We start from the raw sequence: 15,564 nt of genomic DNA, 5'->3' as shown, positions 1-15,564 counted from the left end.
TTGCAATCGAAAGTACTGTAATTATTCTCTGGTTAGTTATAATTATCTTAGTGCGTGTGTTGTGAAAATTTGAGAAAAATTATGTGCCTTGCAACACTTTATTGTTAATATTATATTGATTCTACAGAATGTTCGTATTAACAACTATAAATTGCATTTGCATTATTCAGTCTGAAAATATTGATTTGAACCTTTTATCATTTGAAAGTGTGGTAAATATCTCTTTTCTTAGACTTAGAAGAATGATTACATTGCACATGCACCGATAATAGCAAAAATATATTTATATTCTTCCTTCGTAAAAAGATAATTTATGGATAAGAAAGTTTTTTGCAATTTGCCATTGTATTTATTTATGATTGCGACGAATGCCCTAGAATATCAAGGTATTAACAACAAACAATAACTGTCAAGAATTATTAAATATATATATATATATATATATATATATATATATATATAATACTCCTGAAATATGATTTAGACAAGTTTATTAATCCAAATTCTAAAATTGAGATGGTTGTAAATATCAATTTTTTATAAAAATTTATTATACATGTCTTAATTGTTTGTTCATCATTACAATAAACGTCACATGTTTTTGAACCGAACTTTATAATTAGCAGGACGTGATCCGTTTTGCAACTGGCTAAAGAAGGTCGCTAGTATGAATAAATATATTTGTTTAACAGATTGAGTAACGTCGATAAAAAGTTAAAACGTCACAGTCACACCCATTCAACTGGCGAATGGCAAAACGAGATTTTTGCACCTCGTGTTCATCAGCTTTCGCGTTATAACTCTCATTTTTAAATACCTTTTATCTTCCTCAAATTAATGGATTTTATCAATGATATAGTTCTGGAATTAAATAAATAATTACCTATAATACGTGATTTATGAAGTTCACTAAATGTTTAACACACAAATCTGCTTTTGTAAATAATTTTTGTGAGGAATAATAATAATAAATATGCTTAAAATTAATTTATTTCAAACAATGTCAAATAATAATTTATTGTACATTAACATTAAATTAAATAACGCAACTTTAAACATGTCCAATTGCTTTATTTTAATCCCGTAATCATAATTAAAAAAATTCGAACATCTCTACATATAATTATTACCTTTTTGGATTTCTCAGTACCACGAGTAGTTTTGTTGTTCCTGCGTTTCAGCCTCTGGGCGAAATAAAACTAAACACGACGTCAAATACACGTTTATATTGACATCAAAACAACAAACCAGTTTAAGGTAGGAAAATTTGCATAATTAATTTCAACGGGTGAAATTAATGATGCACAGAATCCACAGGCGTGGTTGCAACATTATCATCACCGGCTGATATTGTTTATCGGCATTTCTCAATGGACCTAGATACGTCCGTAAGATCCATCCACTTATATGTAACTTTTTCAAATGCGTTGTTCATGACGAAATATTACTTGAGTAATACAGGAAACTGGTAATTTGAAGAGCATTACACAGCATGATATTAATTATTTAATGATTGCATTTCTAAAAAATATTTTTAACATACTTAATATCCTTTAAGCGAAATCCGTTGTTTACGTTTTCAGGATCAATAAAAATGCAATTTTACCTTGAATTACATCAGTTATTATTGCCAAGAACTCAAGAATATACTTGTTGTTTATTTAGTCGACATTTAATAACGCAGTATTTTTTATACAATTGTCGTTTTTTACTATTTTTCTAAAGCAATCACAGTTATTGATATCACTCAAGGTCCAACCAAATTGTATGTATGTATTTAAAGCTGATAATGACCTTCTAAATAAAAATAAAAGTACTCACAAACACGCATCAATCAATTCATTCAATAAAACGCAGTAGATACTGAAGGACTTCAATTTATTAAAATGATTTTCATATATTTTTACATAAATATATATGTTAACTTTATGAGGTGTAGTGTAAAAACAGAAAACGAATAACTATCACTCGTGATCGAAACCGATTTAACAAATCACTAAACAGTAGGAAACAAACCTGACAACAATATAAACGATATCACATATTCAGTCTGAAACTTAACAAAAATCAAATAGAGAAACAAACTTATAAATCTACCAGCTTAATTAACGACATGTCTAAAACAAACGACTAAGGTAGTAATAGTTACAATTACCACAATTAAAACAACCACTAAAATATTAGATCACTAACTAATACATTGATACTTAGGAATCGCTACATAATTGTAATAATTATAACTGTCTGTGTTATTTCAAAAACTTAAACTATACACTGGTGTTCCAATAGATTCATAATAATACTAATTTAAGCATAAGAAAGATCGTAGAGGTACGGAATGATCAATGACGGCAAATTCGTAATAATATAATTTTTCGGGAACGTTTATTATATCATTTTTTGCTTTAAACAAGTAACAATCTAATCTTAGATACATAAACTTTGTACTTACATATTATTACCATATTTCGAAAAAACCAAGCAGATCTAATTTCTACTAGATTGGGATAAAACAGTCCATTTTTTGCAAGATTCGGGATATTTAATAAACACTAAAGAAATTCGTCGAGTTTGATTTTTTAAAAGTTGAGTACCAGCAACTGGTAAAATCAGGTAAAGAATATCGAGACGTATAGAATAAAAATTCATTAAGATACTATGTTAGAAGCGGGGAAACACTGACTAGATTCATAAAGCTCTAAACACCAAATCACGAAACGGAATTAATCTCAAAATTATGTTTACAAATTTTGATGGTTGTCAGTCTGAATAATACATGTTTGTTTGTGTTCGTTGCTTTATTGATTTTTTGTGACATTACGTGATTGGGTGTTTCATTCTAAATAACTAAAATCGAAAGTGACTCAAGTTTTTAAGACTAGGAGACGAGAGTAAACAGGGGAGTACCTATAAACAACAAGCAAAAACCTGTAACATTTTACACAAGAAGAATTACTTATAACAATTATGAATTTAATACATTGTTCACAGTCGGAGAAACATATTCACATGCATAAAAATTTGATTTACATTAACATCAATCGTAATATTTGAACGACACGGTCGTTCGTATACCCTGACACTGTAGAATCTTTGTTCCAAGGAATTTAGAGAGAGATTCAAGTTCTCCAAATCTATCCTCACGTTGGTGTTATAATTTTCCTTTGATTAATTTTGTCATCGAATAGAATACAATACAAATGCAATAAATATTTTACAATATTGTAAAAATATGTAAAGTGGCAAATTAAACAAGCAAAAATTGTGTATCATATTTGATGACTTCAAATTAAACAGTCTAATTCGCGAATCACAACTTTTATTTTAATTATGTGTTTTTTTCAATATTTATTTTATCCAAAAACTAAAATGGACCAACAGTCTAGACATAGATATCTTTGTAAATATATAAGCTTCTTGTATGTCTTACCAGCTACTTATTGACGTTTCTGAGGCCTTTTCCGAAAACAAATAAAAAGACGAACTTTAATAGCTAAATCGTTAGGTGCTTAAAGCACACTTTGTCTGAAAAATTCACATGTACATTGTAACTCCGATTAAATAGTGATTATTTTAGATATGTTGGATAATTTGTGAAACATTTTTGACAAGACATCACACAACACACATATGGAGCAAATATTTGAAAATCAACAGAAACAAGAATAAAACAACTCTTTTAATGGATAGAGCACGACGATTGCTTAATGTGAATTTTTTAGACAGAACAATGAACAGCAAAGGTGGTGAAAAGTGGATAAGAATTGATTTCTTCACAAAGCTGATTTAAATTTCCTATACGTTGAAATTTGTCAATCTCACCGGTCTTGTGGTATCCTTAGGCCCCGTAAGATTTTACTTTGCTATAATATAATAATGAGCAATTAATATAGTTATTTGCACGTCTGTAAAATTATTAACCTGATAACTTTGGTCGGTGTCGATGGTACCGACGACAGCCACGATCTGATACTGCCTCGCTTTCATTGCGGCTTCGCTTTTCCTTAGTAGACGAAGTGCCGCGGTGGTGCTGTTCGTGTCACCCAGCTGCGCCATTTGCTGAGGCGAATGGCTGGGATCTAGCACGAGCAGTACTAAACTTCCGTCCCTGTGGACCTCTATGCCCATTATCGTACGACTGTGACCTACATATAATAATTAGCATTATTTTTAAACGGGCAAGCCCACTATAGGAAAAACATAATTTAATAAATAAGAAAGCCACTTGATTGCCAAAACTAATAGCGTTGTACATTATTTTATTTACTCCACAAACACGTATCCATCCACGTTCAATTAAAATATTGTTTTTGAAGATTTTGAATGTCGTAAGGATATTTTTCTTTTCTGTACTTCTCAACTTTCTAAAGATATATTCATTTGTAGATATGAAGGTGTTAAGACATTGAGACGCTCCATGACCAAATGGTCTTAATATGTGAATATAAATTGCTGGGCACAAGCTCTAATATTACATTAAATTCATTTGAAAACATGGTTGTCTGAAGTTATTTAACGTACCCTGATGTTGTAAGTAAAGCGGCGGTGTAAATTCACCAGCAACGCCGCTTTCAAAGTACTTAAGCACCCAATTAAAGAGTTCCGGATGCGTGCCATTGGGACCGGTGGGTCTGTGGAAGTCAACGAGCTGACATTTTATCCGCAGGAACGATAGAAGAGTGACCACCTCAGTCGCTCCGATCCACTTCCTCGTGTTGACCAGTCTACAACCTAACTGTTCCGAACCCTAAAGCGGAGGCGAAATGTTACGGAAATTTTAAATTTACTATCGAATAATAACCTGAAGGTCGAATCCGTTGGCCCAGGCCTGTTCGATCAGACTCTGTAGTCGGGATATGCTGGGAACGGCGCTGCGCGGAGGCTTCTGGCCCTGCCACAGCTTATACAAGCGCTCATTGTAACCCGTGTGCGTGAGCAGACCGCTGACCAGCATCTGGGTGTTACGGTATCCGCAACCCCAGCCTCGGTCACCGTAGGACGATGCGTAATGGTCAACACACGTGCACAGCATCGTCGTAGTGACGTTCTGGGAGTTGGTGCTCATCGCTCGCACACGCGGTACCTGTAACGGATTTCAAAATTGCATAAAATGTCGCTAAATTTTAAGAGGGAATAGTATGGATCAAAATATGAAGAACAACCTACTTAATATAGACGAGGAAATAAACGGTTCTGGAGATATCGAGGATTATTTCTTTCTACCACATTAATGTATTATATAATATTATATTATTATAATTATTATTATTCAAAATAATTGTGAGACGTACAATGCTTCTAGTCACCGAGCTGCCGTCGTCGACACCACAGCTCTCCGCTGCCCGGAGGTCGAGGGTGCGCTCATAGTAATCGGCGACGGACATCTCGCCCGCGTACACCGCCCGCTGCATATTAGTGACGCTCTGCTCCCGAAAGTTGCCCTGGTTGTCCATGCCATATTGGGCGCGCAGCAGTTCGAATTCACGCGCCTCGCGTTCACGTAACGCCGCCCGTTCAACGGCGCCCGCCCCACCAGGCGCCGGCTGAGGCGATCCAGCCGGGAAATGGGACTCTACGTGTCTGGCGGCCGTTTCACTCTAAAAAAACGTATGTTGTCAAACAAATCACTCTTTTGTGTATGAATATGATTACTTACATTCGCATCGCTGTCGAGTATGATCCCGCAAACAGGACAAGCGTTTTTTGATGGAGGACTGGCTGGCGATAGTACGTCCCTGTGTTCGATGTTCACGTGCAACTCGAGATCGGGCGCCGAGTCGAAGGTCTTTACGCACAACGGACAAGGAAAAACTTCCGTGGTGCTGCCGGTCCCGCCGGGCGGCCCTCCGCCGCCCCCGCCGCCCAGCTCGCCGCCCACCGAGGGCGACGTAAGATCGAAGTGGCTCCTGCAACCAAAACAGGATTTTAGGACGATGGGGCAATTATATTTATGGAAAATTGGCGATGTACTCGGACGTGATAGTGTGTTGTGGTTATTGGAGAAATTAATTTTACTGTGGATGGAATTTCCTTGGGGGCGGCGCATCATGAATGGAAATAGTCACTTGTGTCCGCTTGACAAACGCATGACAAACTGCGAGGTTGTCACTTTTAATAAAGGTCAATTTCCATAAAACAAAACAGATAAAACTATACGGCTCGTCTGGTTGAATAATCGTTAATTTTGTGTGATGTGACAGTAAACAATCTTATCAAAAAAAAAAGTAAATAAATAAAACAAATTCAAGAGAAAACCAACAATGAATGTCATACCTGTTGACGTGTTCTTCCAGTTCATTCGGACTGGAACTGGTGTAGTTGCACATGGGACACTGCAGCCTGGGAGACGTCGACTTCAGTTTTAAAGCTAAACTGGACCTTAGAGGCGATCCTTGGCCGTGAGTGGCGGAGTTCTTGGGACTGAGCTCGCCGCCACCGTTCACCTGTACAATAGGACAATGCGAATCAATCGCATCCATTATTTAGCACGCGTTCGAAACTGTTTTTTTGTAAATTATAAATGATGCCAGTGTATGTGTATACTGTGACATTATCTACTATAATTAGTAATTATCAGTGGCCTTCATTCGACAGGGACCGTGAGAATTAGAACGACCAGTTGGGGTAGTTTGACCTCATATTTTTTTTTCATAGAGTTGGTAGATATTAATTTATAATTAAAGATTTTCATTTAATTTTCATTAAAAAATACAACGTATGTAGGCTACATAGTATAATAAGTATTTATAATTGATTTTATTTTAAAATATCTTTTGTGTCTCCATTTATATCGTCTGGGTACATTTTCATAATTTTTTGATAAATCAATCATAAAAAATAATTTTTTTAAAATCATAAATATTTCCATTTTTCAATTTTGCATATTTTATAAATTAAAATTGTAAAAATGTATTAGTATATAATATATAATCAAATAGTAACTTAATGGTACAAAGAAAATTAATGTATTTTTTGCGTATTGAATAAGAATTAATTTAATAAGCCATAGAATACTGTTTCAAATTTTAATCCTATTTCTATAATCCCATAAACAATGAATCTGGTTGGTGCTAAAATAAAACCAAACTATATCTTACCTTTGGAGACAAATTTATATTGTTAATATTCTTCTTAGAACTATTTTCTCTACTATTACTATTTCTGTAGTTACTAGAATGACTAGAATAAGACGGAATGTTCCAATTGTTACTGCTTTCCCCATTAACACAGTTATATTCACTGAAACAAAACACATATAAATGAGTAGATGAAAGATATGATGAGTCATAACCATAAATCATTTAAATACTCATGCAAAACTTGAAAAATAGAACACACAACAGTTTATTGAACCTCCGAAAAAGCCAAAACAAAACAAACAAAAATACTTGCCTAGGGCTAGGGTCATCAATGAATGTCATATTCAATTCATTTTCAGGTGTTAAAAAGTCCAAGTGGGCCTGGTTCACATGCAGAATGAGTTCAGCTGGGGTGACTGCCGAAAGTTCACAGAATGGACAGACACCATGGCCCTCAACGTGGGCGGAATGTGTGTGTGTCCTAAACTCGTCTTCGCTGAGACCCTCCAATCCGCAGATTTCGCAACAGTAACTAAAGTCTGGTATGTTGCTGGCCATTGCTAAAATAAAATCGGAAAAATAGGGTTTAGGTTAGAGGGGTAGCTGTAGTGAATAGTGTTGTCAAGTGACTGTTAATTAAATTGTTGGTTAGTTCGTTAATGTATTGGAGTACTCACCGTTTTTAATCCGTTTGTTGATATAGAATAAAGGAACTTTAAATACATTTGACAGTTTTCAGTGACCTACTTTCATGCAACCCGCAATACTAATCTGCATAATGGATTGCCGATTTGTAATTCAAGAAATGCGGATTGGATCTCGCTTTTCTGAATGGAAACTGTTTCGGCACGAATTCATACTCATACCGGATGTTTTTTCAATCTTGACGCAAACTATCGATTAGTTTATATCGTATGGAAATGTGCGATGTAAACACAAAACTGTAACATACAGAGCGATATTTTTTAATTGCTATTTGGGTCACCGAAACGATTCGAATTAATTAATTACATTAGTTAAAAATATTAAATTATAATTTATTATGAGGCAATAAATCATTAAATTAATTAGATAACATAATTTTATCTCACTGTGGTAAAAAAAACTTTGCTTATCGGAAAGCTGTAAAACAAAACTAGTTTTTGTGAAAATATGAGTAAGAATATAGATTTTTGTCATTAAAATGCAATAACATTATCTTATTTATTAAAAAAGAGTGCGACTTAAAAATAAAATCTATCCACATTTCATAAGTTTCTAGCGTTCGCATTGTTGTCAAATCTAAAATATAGTCTTCGAAGTTACTACAAATTCTTATTAGATTTGGTCAAAAATACAATTGGATTTTTAAAATTTTAGGCTGATTACCTTTTTTAACACTTGTTTATTAACAGTTAATTGTTAAATTTACTTGTGAAACAATTATTAGGCGCGAGTTTTACATGTTTTCAAAATTGGAAAAGAATTTAAGAGTTTCATGGCAACTGTTAATTTATATTATTAATAATGTAAGGTTAGAAAAATGTTTTCACATTAAAATGCGATAATTGAGTGACCCCTGACACATAGTTAAGTAGTGTGCAAGTGTCTGTTGTTCAGTCAACATCAACATCATCACCTTTGTGCATGTCATTAAACGAACATCCCTGATACATTTGGCCATCACATAATAAAATGAGTGAACAGAAAAAAGTCCCTAATGCCGCCAAATTCGCCATCGGAGGTTCCGCTGGGTAAAGTTTTAAATAATATTATAATTCTACTTCTACTCTAAATTAAATTTTATTAAATTATACATATTAACCTGTATTTGACAAATGTCAAAATAAATGGGCAACTTGTTGAGGAAAAATTGCGCTGTAGATTCATAATTTACACTAATGTAAGAATTACAAGGGTAGTTTTAAACCCTACCCCAAATTTTCGTTTATGATAAATTAATCATTTTCAATATGTGTGACGTTTTCAAAAGTGTATGCAAGTCATAAATATATAATTTTCATTGTTGAACTTTACTGTATTACATAATTTTGGTGTAAGATAAACTATTGTATAATATACTTTTTGGTTGAAAATCACTATAGAATGCATTCATGAACTTATCATTTTTGGTAGTAGATAATAGTATAATTAATGTCGACTTTTTTTTTAAACTGTTTCGAATACTGAATTAATTAATTTTCGCAATATGTTGAATGAAAGACACCACAAACTTGTGTAGTTTAGATTATTTTAGTAAAACACATAATTTATCTTAATCATTAAAAAAAGTGTCATTTAACTTTATATTCTTTTAAAGCTCAATGACAAAGTCTAATAGGGATATGTATGTAGTAGTAACTATTATTGATTCTTAAATCAAAAATACTTATATGTATTAAAATTTTAATGAAACATTTTAGTTTCAAGTAGATTGTAGAATTATTTAACAATATATTGTATGTATAAGGCTGATTATTTATTTACATTTTAGATTTTATCGTGGATCTTACAAATAATGAAAATGAGTTTTTTTATTATATTATTATTTCTAATGATATTTGGGTAATGTTCTTAGTTATTTAAAAATAAAAATGTTTTAAATTTAGAAATAAATAAACAAAATAGTCAAGATAAACTATCGCATAATTTACTTTTCAGTTAAAAATTACAACAGAATTGATTAACTTCTTATCGTTTTAGTACTTGATAATAAAGTTTAAATGAGGTGGATAAAGTGAGTTTAAAAATTGATATTTCATGCTATTTGTAAAAACCATTTTAATAATTGAATTCTACAATGTTTTTATGGCATGTTGGGTTTCAGTGAATTAAATCACTAGAATCTTATTTAATGTGATTTGCTTTCTAATTAGATAAAAAATGATAATTTAAAAAGAAATAAAACAAAACACTTGAAAAATGTATTGCACAGCTTATCAATAAATTAAAATTTAATATATATATAATCGATAACATTTATATTTCTGTAATACTATATTAAAATTGTTTTCGATATTTAATGAATTTTTAGAACTTTTATTTGACGTATTAAAACGTTCAACTGGAAATTTACCATTGATTTCTATGACAATTCATCCAATTGCTTTCCTTCCAGATCAGAGTTCTAGAATTTCCTGTCTTCGGTTTCCAATTCCTTGTAAAGTAATTGATATTGTTAGTATTATGTTTTATTGGGTGTTTCATTCTATGCATGTTTACTTGTAACGTTTCATCAAGTATGTATTTACAAGTGCAATTTGAAATGTTTAATTAATTTATTTAATTGTGTAATTATTCTGCAATCTTTTATATTGGCACAAATACATAAAAGTGTATTTCCATTTGATAAATGGAATTTATTTTAAAAAGAGATTTTAGTGTATATGTAATTTTTTACAGTAGGCAATTATTTGTTGCTAAGCTATGTTAATGTTATTGTGGTATGCAGATGTAATTAGTTATTTACATTAATTACGAGTCATTGAAGAAAAAATGTGACTCAAAACTGTTACAATATAAAGTATTATAATTTATAAATAATATTTATTATTATCTGTACATACTACGGATTCTTAGTCAAGAGCTAAATAATTAAATGTACAATCAGAAGCGTTAGTAATCAGTAACAAAATCCCTCTATCCCTCTTATCTAACATATGTTTGTCAATTGTAAATACGCTAATGATTTTCTTAAATGCCTTTAAAAATATAAATTCCTGTGTAACTCGGTGCTAGGACAATTTTTATATAGCCGATGTCACCGCCATTCACTAGTTTGTTGACTTTACCCGATTATTTATTGGTTTTATCAGTTGTGTGCCGATAGAACGAAATCCGATAATTATAATTAACATTGTCATACGGATGTGAATATTAATGAGAATTATGAATTACTATGCAAGTTAAACAATGGGAACAGTTTGTTTTTCAAACGAAATATTTGTTTAATGTACACTGATCCAAGGATTAACCACCTATTTTAAAATATAATAAAAAATCCTGACTAAATAAATATTAGGTTGTTTCTGTTAATTTATAATCGCTTTTACAAGAGATTTAGTTTTTATTAGAAATATCTTTTGTTGAATATACCAATTCTGGAATATTAGTAAAACAATTGTTGTTTCGTTATATTAATTTTCCATATTTTAGAATTAAATTATTTTATGTTTTATTTAAGATAATTTAAAAAGAAATGTATTTTATTTAAAAATATTAGTAGTTTATTTCTTTATATATGTTATTGTTTCTTCGAATTTTACGTAATATAAAATATTTTTTAGCATGTTAGCAACGTGTTTCGTGCAACCCCTCGACTTGATCAAAAACCGAATGCAAACCGCAGTTGTAAAAGAGTACAAATCGTCCGGCGATGCATTTGTGGGAATATTAAGGAAAGAGGGATTTTTCGCCCTTTACAACGGTTTGTCGGCCGGTTTGATGAGACAGGCCACCTACACGACCACGCGTCTTGGCATCTATACCTGGTTGTTTGAGGCGATGACCAAGGACGGAACACCTCCCGGATTCGCCACCAAAGCAGGAATTGGGTTAATCGCTGGAGTTGTTGGTTCTTTTGTTGGTAATAATCTCACATCTTCTTCCAGTTTACGCAAAACTGATTTCATTAATTGAGTATTAATTTCTTTGTTAAACAAGGTTAAATATCGCCAGTAGTTAAACGTAAAATGTCCATGACCGATTTACGTTTACTTACAATTTCGTTTTGTCGCTTTTATATATCTCTACAAATGAAAATACTTAAATTACATGGATTTACAAATTTTAGAAACATAGAATTTTTCTTTTACATTCATTTGGGGTAATTTGGGTGTTTGAGTACGAAATGTATATTAATTTTTCGTTTTAATTTGAGCCATGCTCATAGGTTGGTATTTTCTATTTATAATCTTACTTAAAACAGCATACAGATTGAACGGCAAGCCCAATAGAAATGAACGATATGGCGATGATTAAATTATGTCTTGAAATGTAATAATCATAATAATAATATAATAACAATAATTGAATAAACCATTTATTGAATATGTAAAACTACACACAATATCTGAATGATGGAAACTGCTATAAAATATCAAAAAATTGTATATTTGAATTTTTAAATCAGCTATAGTTCAATAACTTTTTTATTCAATCGAAATGAATTGAGTTTCGTTGGGCGCCACGATAAATCAGTTTTTGTGAAGAAGCCAAGAGAAATTCTTACCATTATAACTATAATGCATCGACAAATTACGTTATACTTGTTAGCACATTCTGTACACATGTACTGTTTATTAATTTGAAATATTTCCTTTAAAGTTTATTGCATGGTTACACTTTTCATTTATTATTTGAAATTAACTTTATTTTCTATTTAGAAAGAACCATAGCATAATAATTATGTGAATATTGTTGAAATACTGGACTAGTTAATTAGAACATGTCATTTTAAAAATACTTATTCCCTATATTTAGAGGCAGGCTTTTATAACTATTGGGCAAATGCCATTCAACAATGACCTCTGTTTCTCTTACATCAAAATTTCGCCCTAGCTCTGAACAAATCGTCAGCAAACTAAAAATAAACTAAAAAGTATAGGTCCTAACAATCATCTAGTTGACCAACAATGACAATATTCATTGTCCTAAGATGACGGCGTAAACGTTTGACCTGGATTGACCTGTGACTTGCGTACGTGCGCCATTTAAAAATAAAATGTTTCGAAACTGTGGATCCATGATATTTTCGTGTACGAGAAGGAAGATCAGTACAGCTATTAATTAACATTAAAACTTTGATTAATAATTTATCCTTTACCATGATATTTACAACATTTTTTATGTTTTGTTTCTGTTCGTTTGTGCATTTTAATTTAACATATAATTCTTATCACTTGTGATAATATTTGTCACAAAAATTAATGACAAAATTTTTCCAGCAAATGTAAGCTACTGAACTTAATGTTTAACAAAATTACCTTAGTCTTATTTATGACAATTTATTATATTATCTAAGTTTTGTTGATTTATTGACGTTAAATAGGTGAATGTACTGAATGTTCTAAAGGTTACGCCATTTCTTGAACTGACCTCACGTTTCCATCATATTGTAAACTTTTCTTCTTCTATTTTAGGTCTCTTTCTAACCGCTCTACAATATAACATTTTCTCTTTAGGAAGACATTCAATGCCCGAATCGTACATTTCTGTCTATATGCTTATCACAAAACTAGATTATGTCACATGTAGATCGACATCTACTTGGGTTGAATTTCCAAAATCACCTTAGTTGAACAACAGCATTAAAATTTCAATAACAAAAAATTTACGATGTAATCAAATCAATTGAATTTTCTATTGTGATCTTATTTATTAGCTTAAAATCGGTACCCCAGATTTTGGAAACTAAAGATTAATGACATATGCATTATTAAGAGAGTTAACAAGAATGTTAATTATTCCAGGGGTGCCTGCGGAAGTCTCATTAATTAGAATGACATCGGACGGTCGTCTACCTCCATCGGAGCGTCGTAATTATAAACACGTAATCGATGCCATGTACAGAATCTACAAGGAGGAAGGTATAGCGACAATGTGGAAGGGCGCCTTTGCCACTATGGGTCGTGCAGTGGTCGTAAACGTCGCCCAACTCACCACCTATTCCCAGGTCAAACAGTACTTCTCTAAACATATCGACGAGGGTATTGGTTTGCACTTTATATCTGCAATGATTTCGGGGTTGGTTACAACAATCGCATCAATGCCAGTGGATATTATTAAAACCAGGTATGTAATTGTTTTTAGGTCTGGTTCCTTCCGTATAACCACCCAATGCTGCGATCGCAGTGCACTTTCTATGTGAACGTCATAGGCAGTTCGTTTCAATCGTGCCGTGTTTATTGTTGATTAATTAAATTGTATTGGTGTGGTGATCCCGATTTTAGAATTAGCAAGGCCACACGAAACGAGATCGAATGGCACTGCAATTGCATTGCTTTACGGCAGTATTGTCGCAAGAATCGCGGTCAATGCATACGGAGGCTGGATGGAAGGAACCATACCTTTAACAGGGTGTATTTTGTCTGTAACGTTGCGTTTTAGGTTACAAAATATGAAAACAATAAATGGAAAACCGGAGTACTCCGGCGCGGGTGATGTAGTAGGTAGGATATTGAAGAATGAAGGTTTCTTCGCACTCTGGAAAGGTTTCACCCCATACTATTTCCGTATCGGACCGCACACTGTACTCACTTTTATCTTTTTGGAACAACTGACTGGTGCTTACTACAAGTACGTGCTGAAGTCTGAGAAAGGTGCCTCTATGTAAATTGTAGAATCTTTTTATACTCGCTAATTAAACTGATTGCTGGACCACGGACCAAAAAAAAAACAATCTCCAGCAGTCAGTGTTTAGTCCTGTAACTGTGGTATTGGACGTACGCGTACGAAATGCCAAAGTGGAACTTTTATTGTGCGGCAAAATAAATAGTGATAAAAGGGCTACTTTACTTCACGTATCTAATACCACGGATAATGAACCTAACAATATTATTTCGATGTGCGTGTTGATGGCCAAATAAACTTCATTGACACAGTTGTTCTTTTTTACGTATTAAGGATTGTGACATAATACTTCAACTACATCCATATGTTGTTCACATATTTTATTTATTTTATTTTAAGAAACTGAAAGTCAAAGTGTTCTTAATACTTGTATATGAAAAGACATGTTAATAATTTTGTGATATTCTTAAAGCAACCTCATATCATATCAATGTGCATATCAAATAGGAAATGCATTTTTATTTTCTTTTGATATGGATAGAAATATATTTACTTTATATTTTATTGAATAAAATGTACTGCTCATATGATGAGGTTGAAATAATATGACACGTTTGCTGGGCTTCTGCAACGCCTTTACTCAAATCGTTACATAACGTATGTATATGATTTTAAATATATTTTTTCAGTTTCTCTCATTCTGGCCAAAATACTTAGTTGCCAAAATATTTGCAAAATGTTTGACTGGCACTAAAGTTGTACATAGACCCATTGTGATTTTTATTAAGCACCTCTAATCATATATGTGATAGGGTATAATCAAAAAAAATGTTTACCATAGCACAATCATATACAATTTTTTATATTTGTGCATTTTTACAATGCATTTTTGACATGTGTCAAATTAGATATTTAAATGACCACTAAAAATTTAATCTTTTGAGAACATTTTACTCGGTGCTACACACATATTTTTGGAAAAATTGTTTACAAAATCAGCTGTTTGAAATGTTTTATTAAATGTTAATTTTTATGCATATAGTTCTATGGAAAGCAATGATTTTTGTGATATATAATTTTGAATATGGTAATTTTACTTTGGCACTTCGCCGCTTATAGTTCGAATGATGGATGTATTTTTATAGTTTATTTTTCTGAAATGAATATATGAGTAGTGTTGATTGTTGATGTTTCTATTAAAAACCTCATCCCTTAA

At 32.2% G+C, this 15,564-nt stretch overlaps 2 protein-coding genes across 3 annotated transcripts; one reads left to right on the top strand and one right to left on the bottom strand.

Moving 5' to 3' along the window:
* Positions 1 to 1,861: 1,861 nt before the first annotated feature.
* On the bottom strand, positions 1,862 to 7,973 carry LOC109597996 (zinc finger-containing ubiquitin peptidase 1). Of its 2 annotated transcripts, XM_049970669.1 has the most exons (11): positions 7,757 to 7,973; positions 7,393 to 7,639; positions 7,098 to 7,239; positions 6,274 to 6,443; positions 5,657 to 5,906; positions 5,292 to 5,597; positions 4,802 to 5,083; positions 4,522 to 4,747; positions 3,922 to 4,145; positions 3,823 to 3,863; positions 1,862 to 3,456 (listed from the first exon to the last, which is right to left on the bottom strand). In XM_049970669.1, exons 2-11 carry the CDS (start codon positions 7,635 to 7,637, stop codon positions 3,438 to 3,440), a joined length of 1,905 nt encoding a protein of 634 aa, XP_049826626.1. In that variant the 5' UTR covers positions 7,638 to 7,639; positions 7,757 to 7,973; the 3' UTR covers positions 1,862 to 3,437. The 2 variants fall into 2 exon arrangements, with proteins under 2 accessions (XP_049826626.1, XP_019869364.1); XM_020013805.2 differs by having other exon boundaries at positions 1,862 to 3,863; positions 7,757 to 7,972.
* Positions 7,974 to 8,600: 627 nt separating this feature from the next.
* Positions 8,601 to 15,529, top strand: LOC109597979 (mitochondrial 2-oxoglutarate/malate carrier protein). Its single transcript, XM_020013779.2, has 4 exons — positions 8,601 to 8,812; positions 11,345 to 11,643; positions 13,529 to 13,850; positions 14,166 to 15,529. Exons 1-4 carry the CDS (start codon positions 8,754 to 8,756, stop codon positions 14,389 to 14,391), a joined length of 906 nt encoding a protein of 301 aa, XP_019869338.1. The 5' UTR covers positions 8,601 to 8,753; the 3' UTR covers positions 14,392 to 15,529.
* Positions 15,530 to 15,564: the final 35 nt, after the last annotated feature.

This window comes from Aethina tumida, chromosome 1 (assembly GCF_024364675.1).
Source record: "Aethina tumida isolate Nest 87 chromosome 1, icAetTumi1.1, whole genome shotgun sequence".
Taxonomy (NCBI): Eukaryota; Metazoa; Arthropoda; class Insecta; order Coleoptera; family Nitidulidae; genus Aethina; species Aethina tumida.
This window is presented reverse-complemented; position numbering and strand designations above follow the sequence as displayed.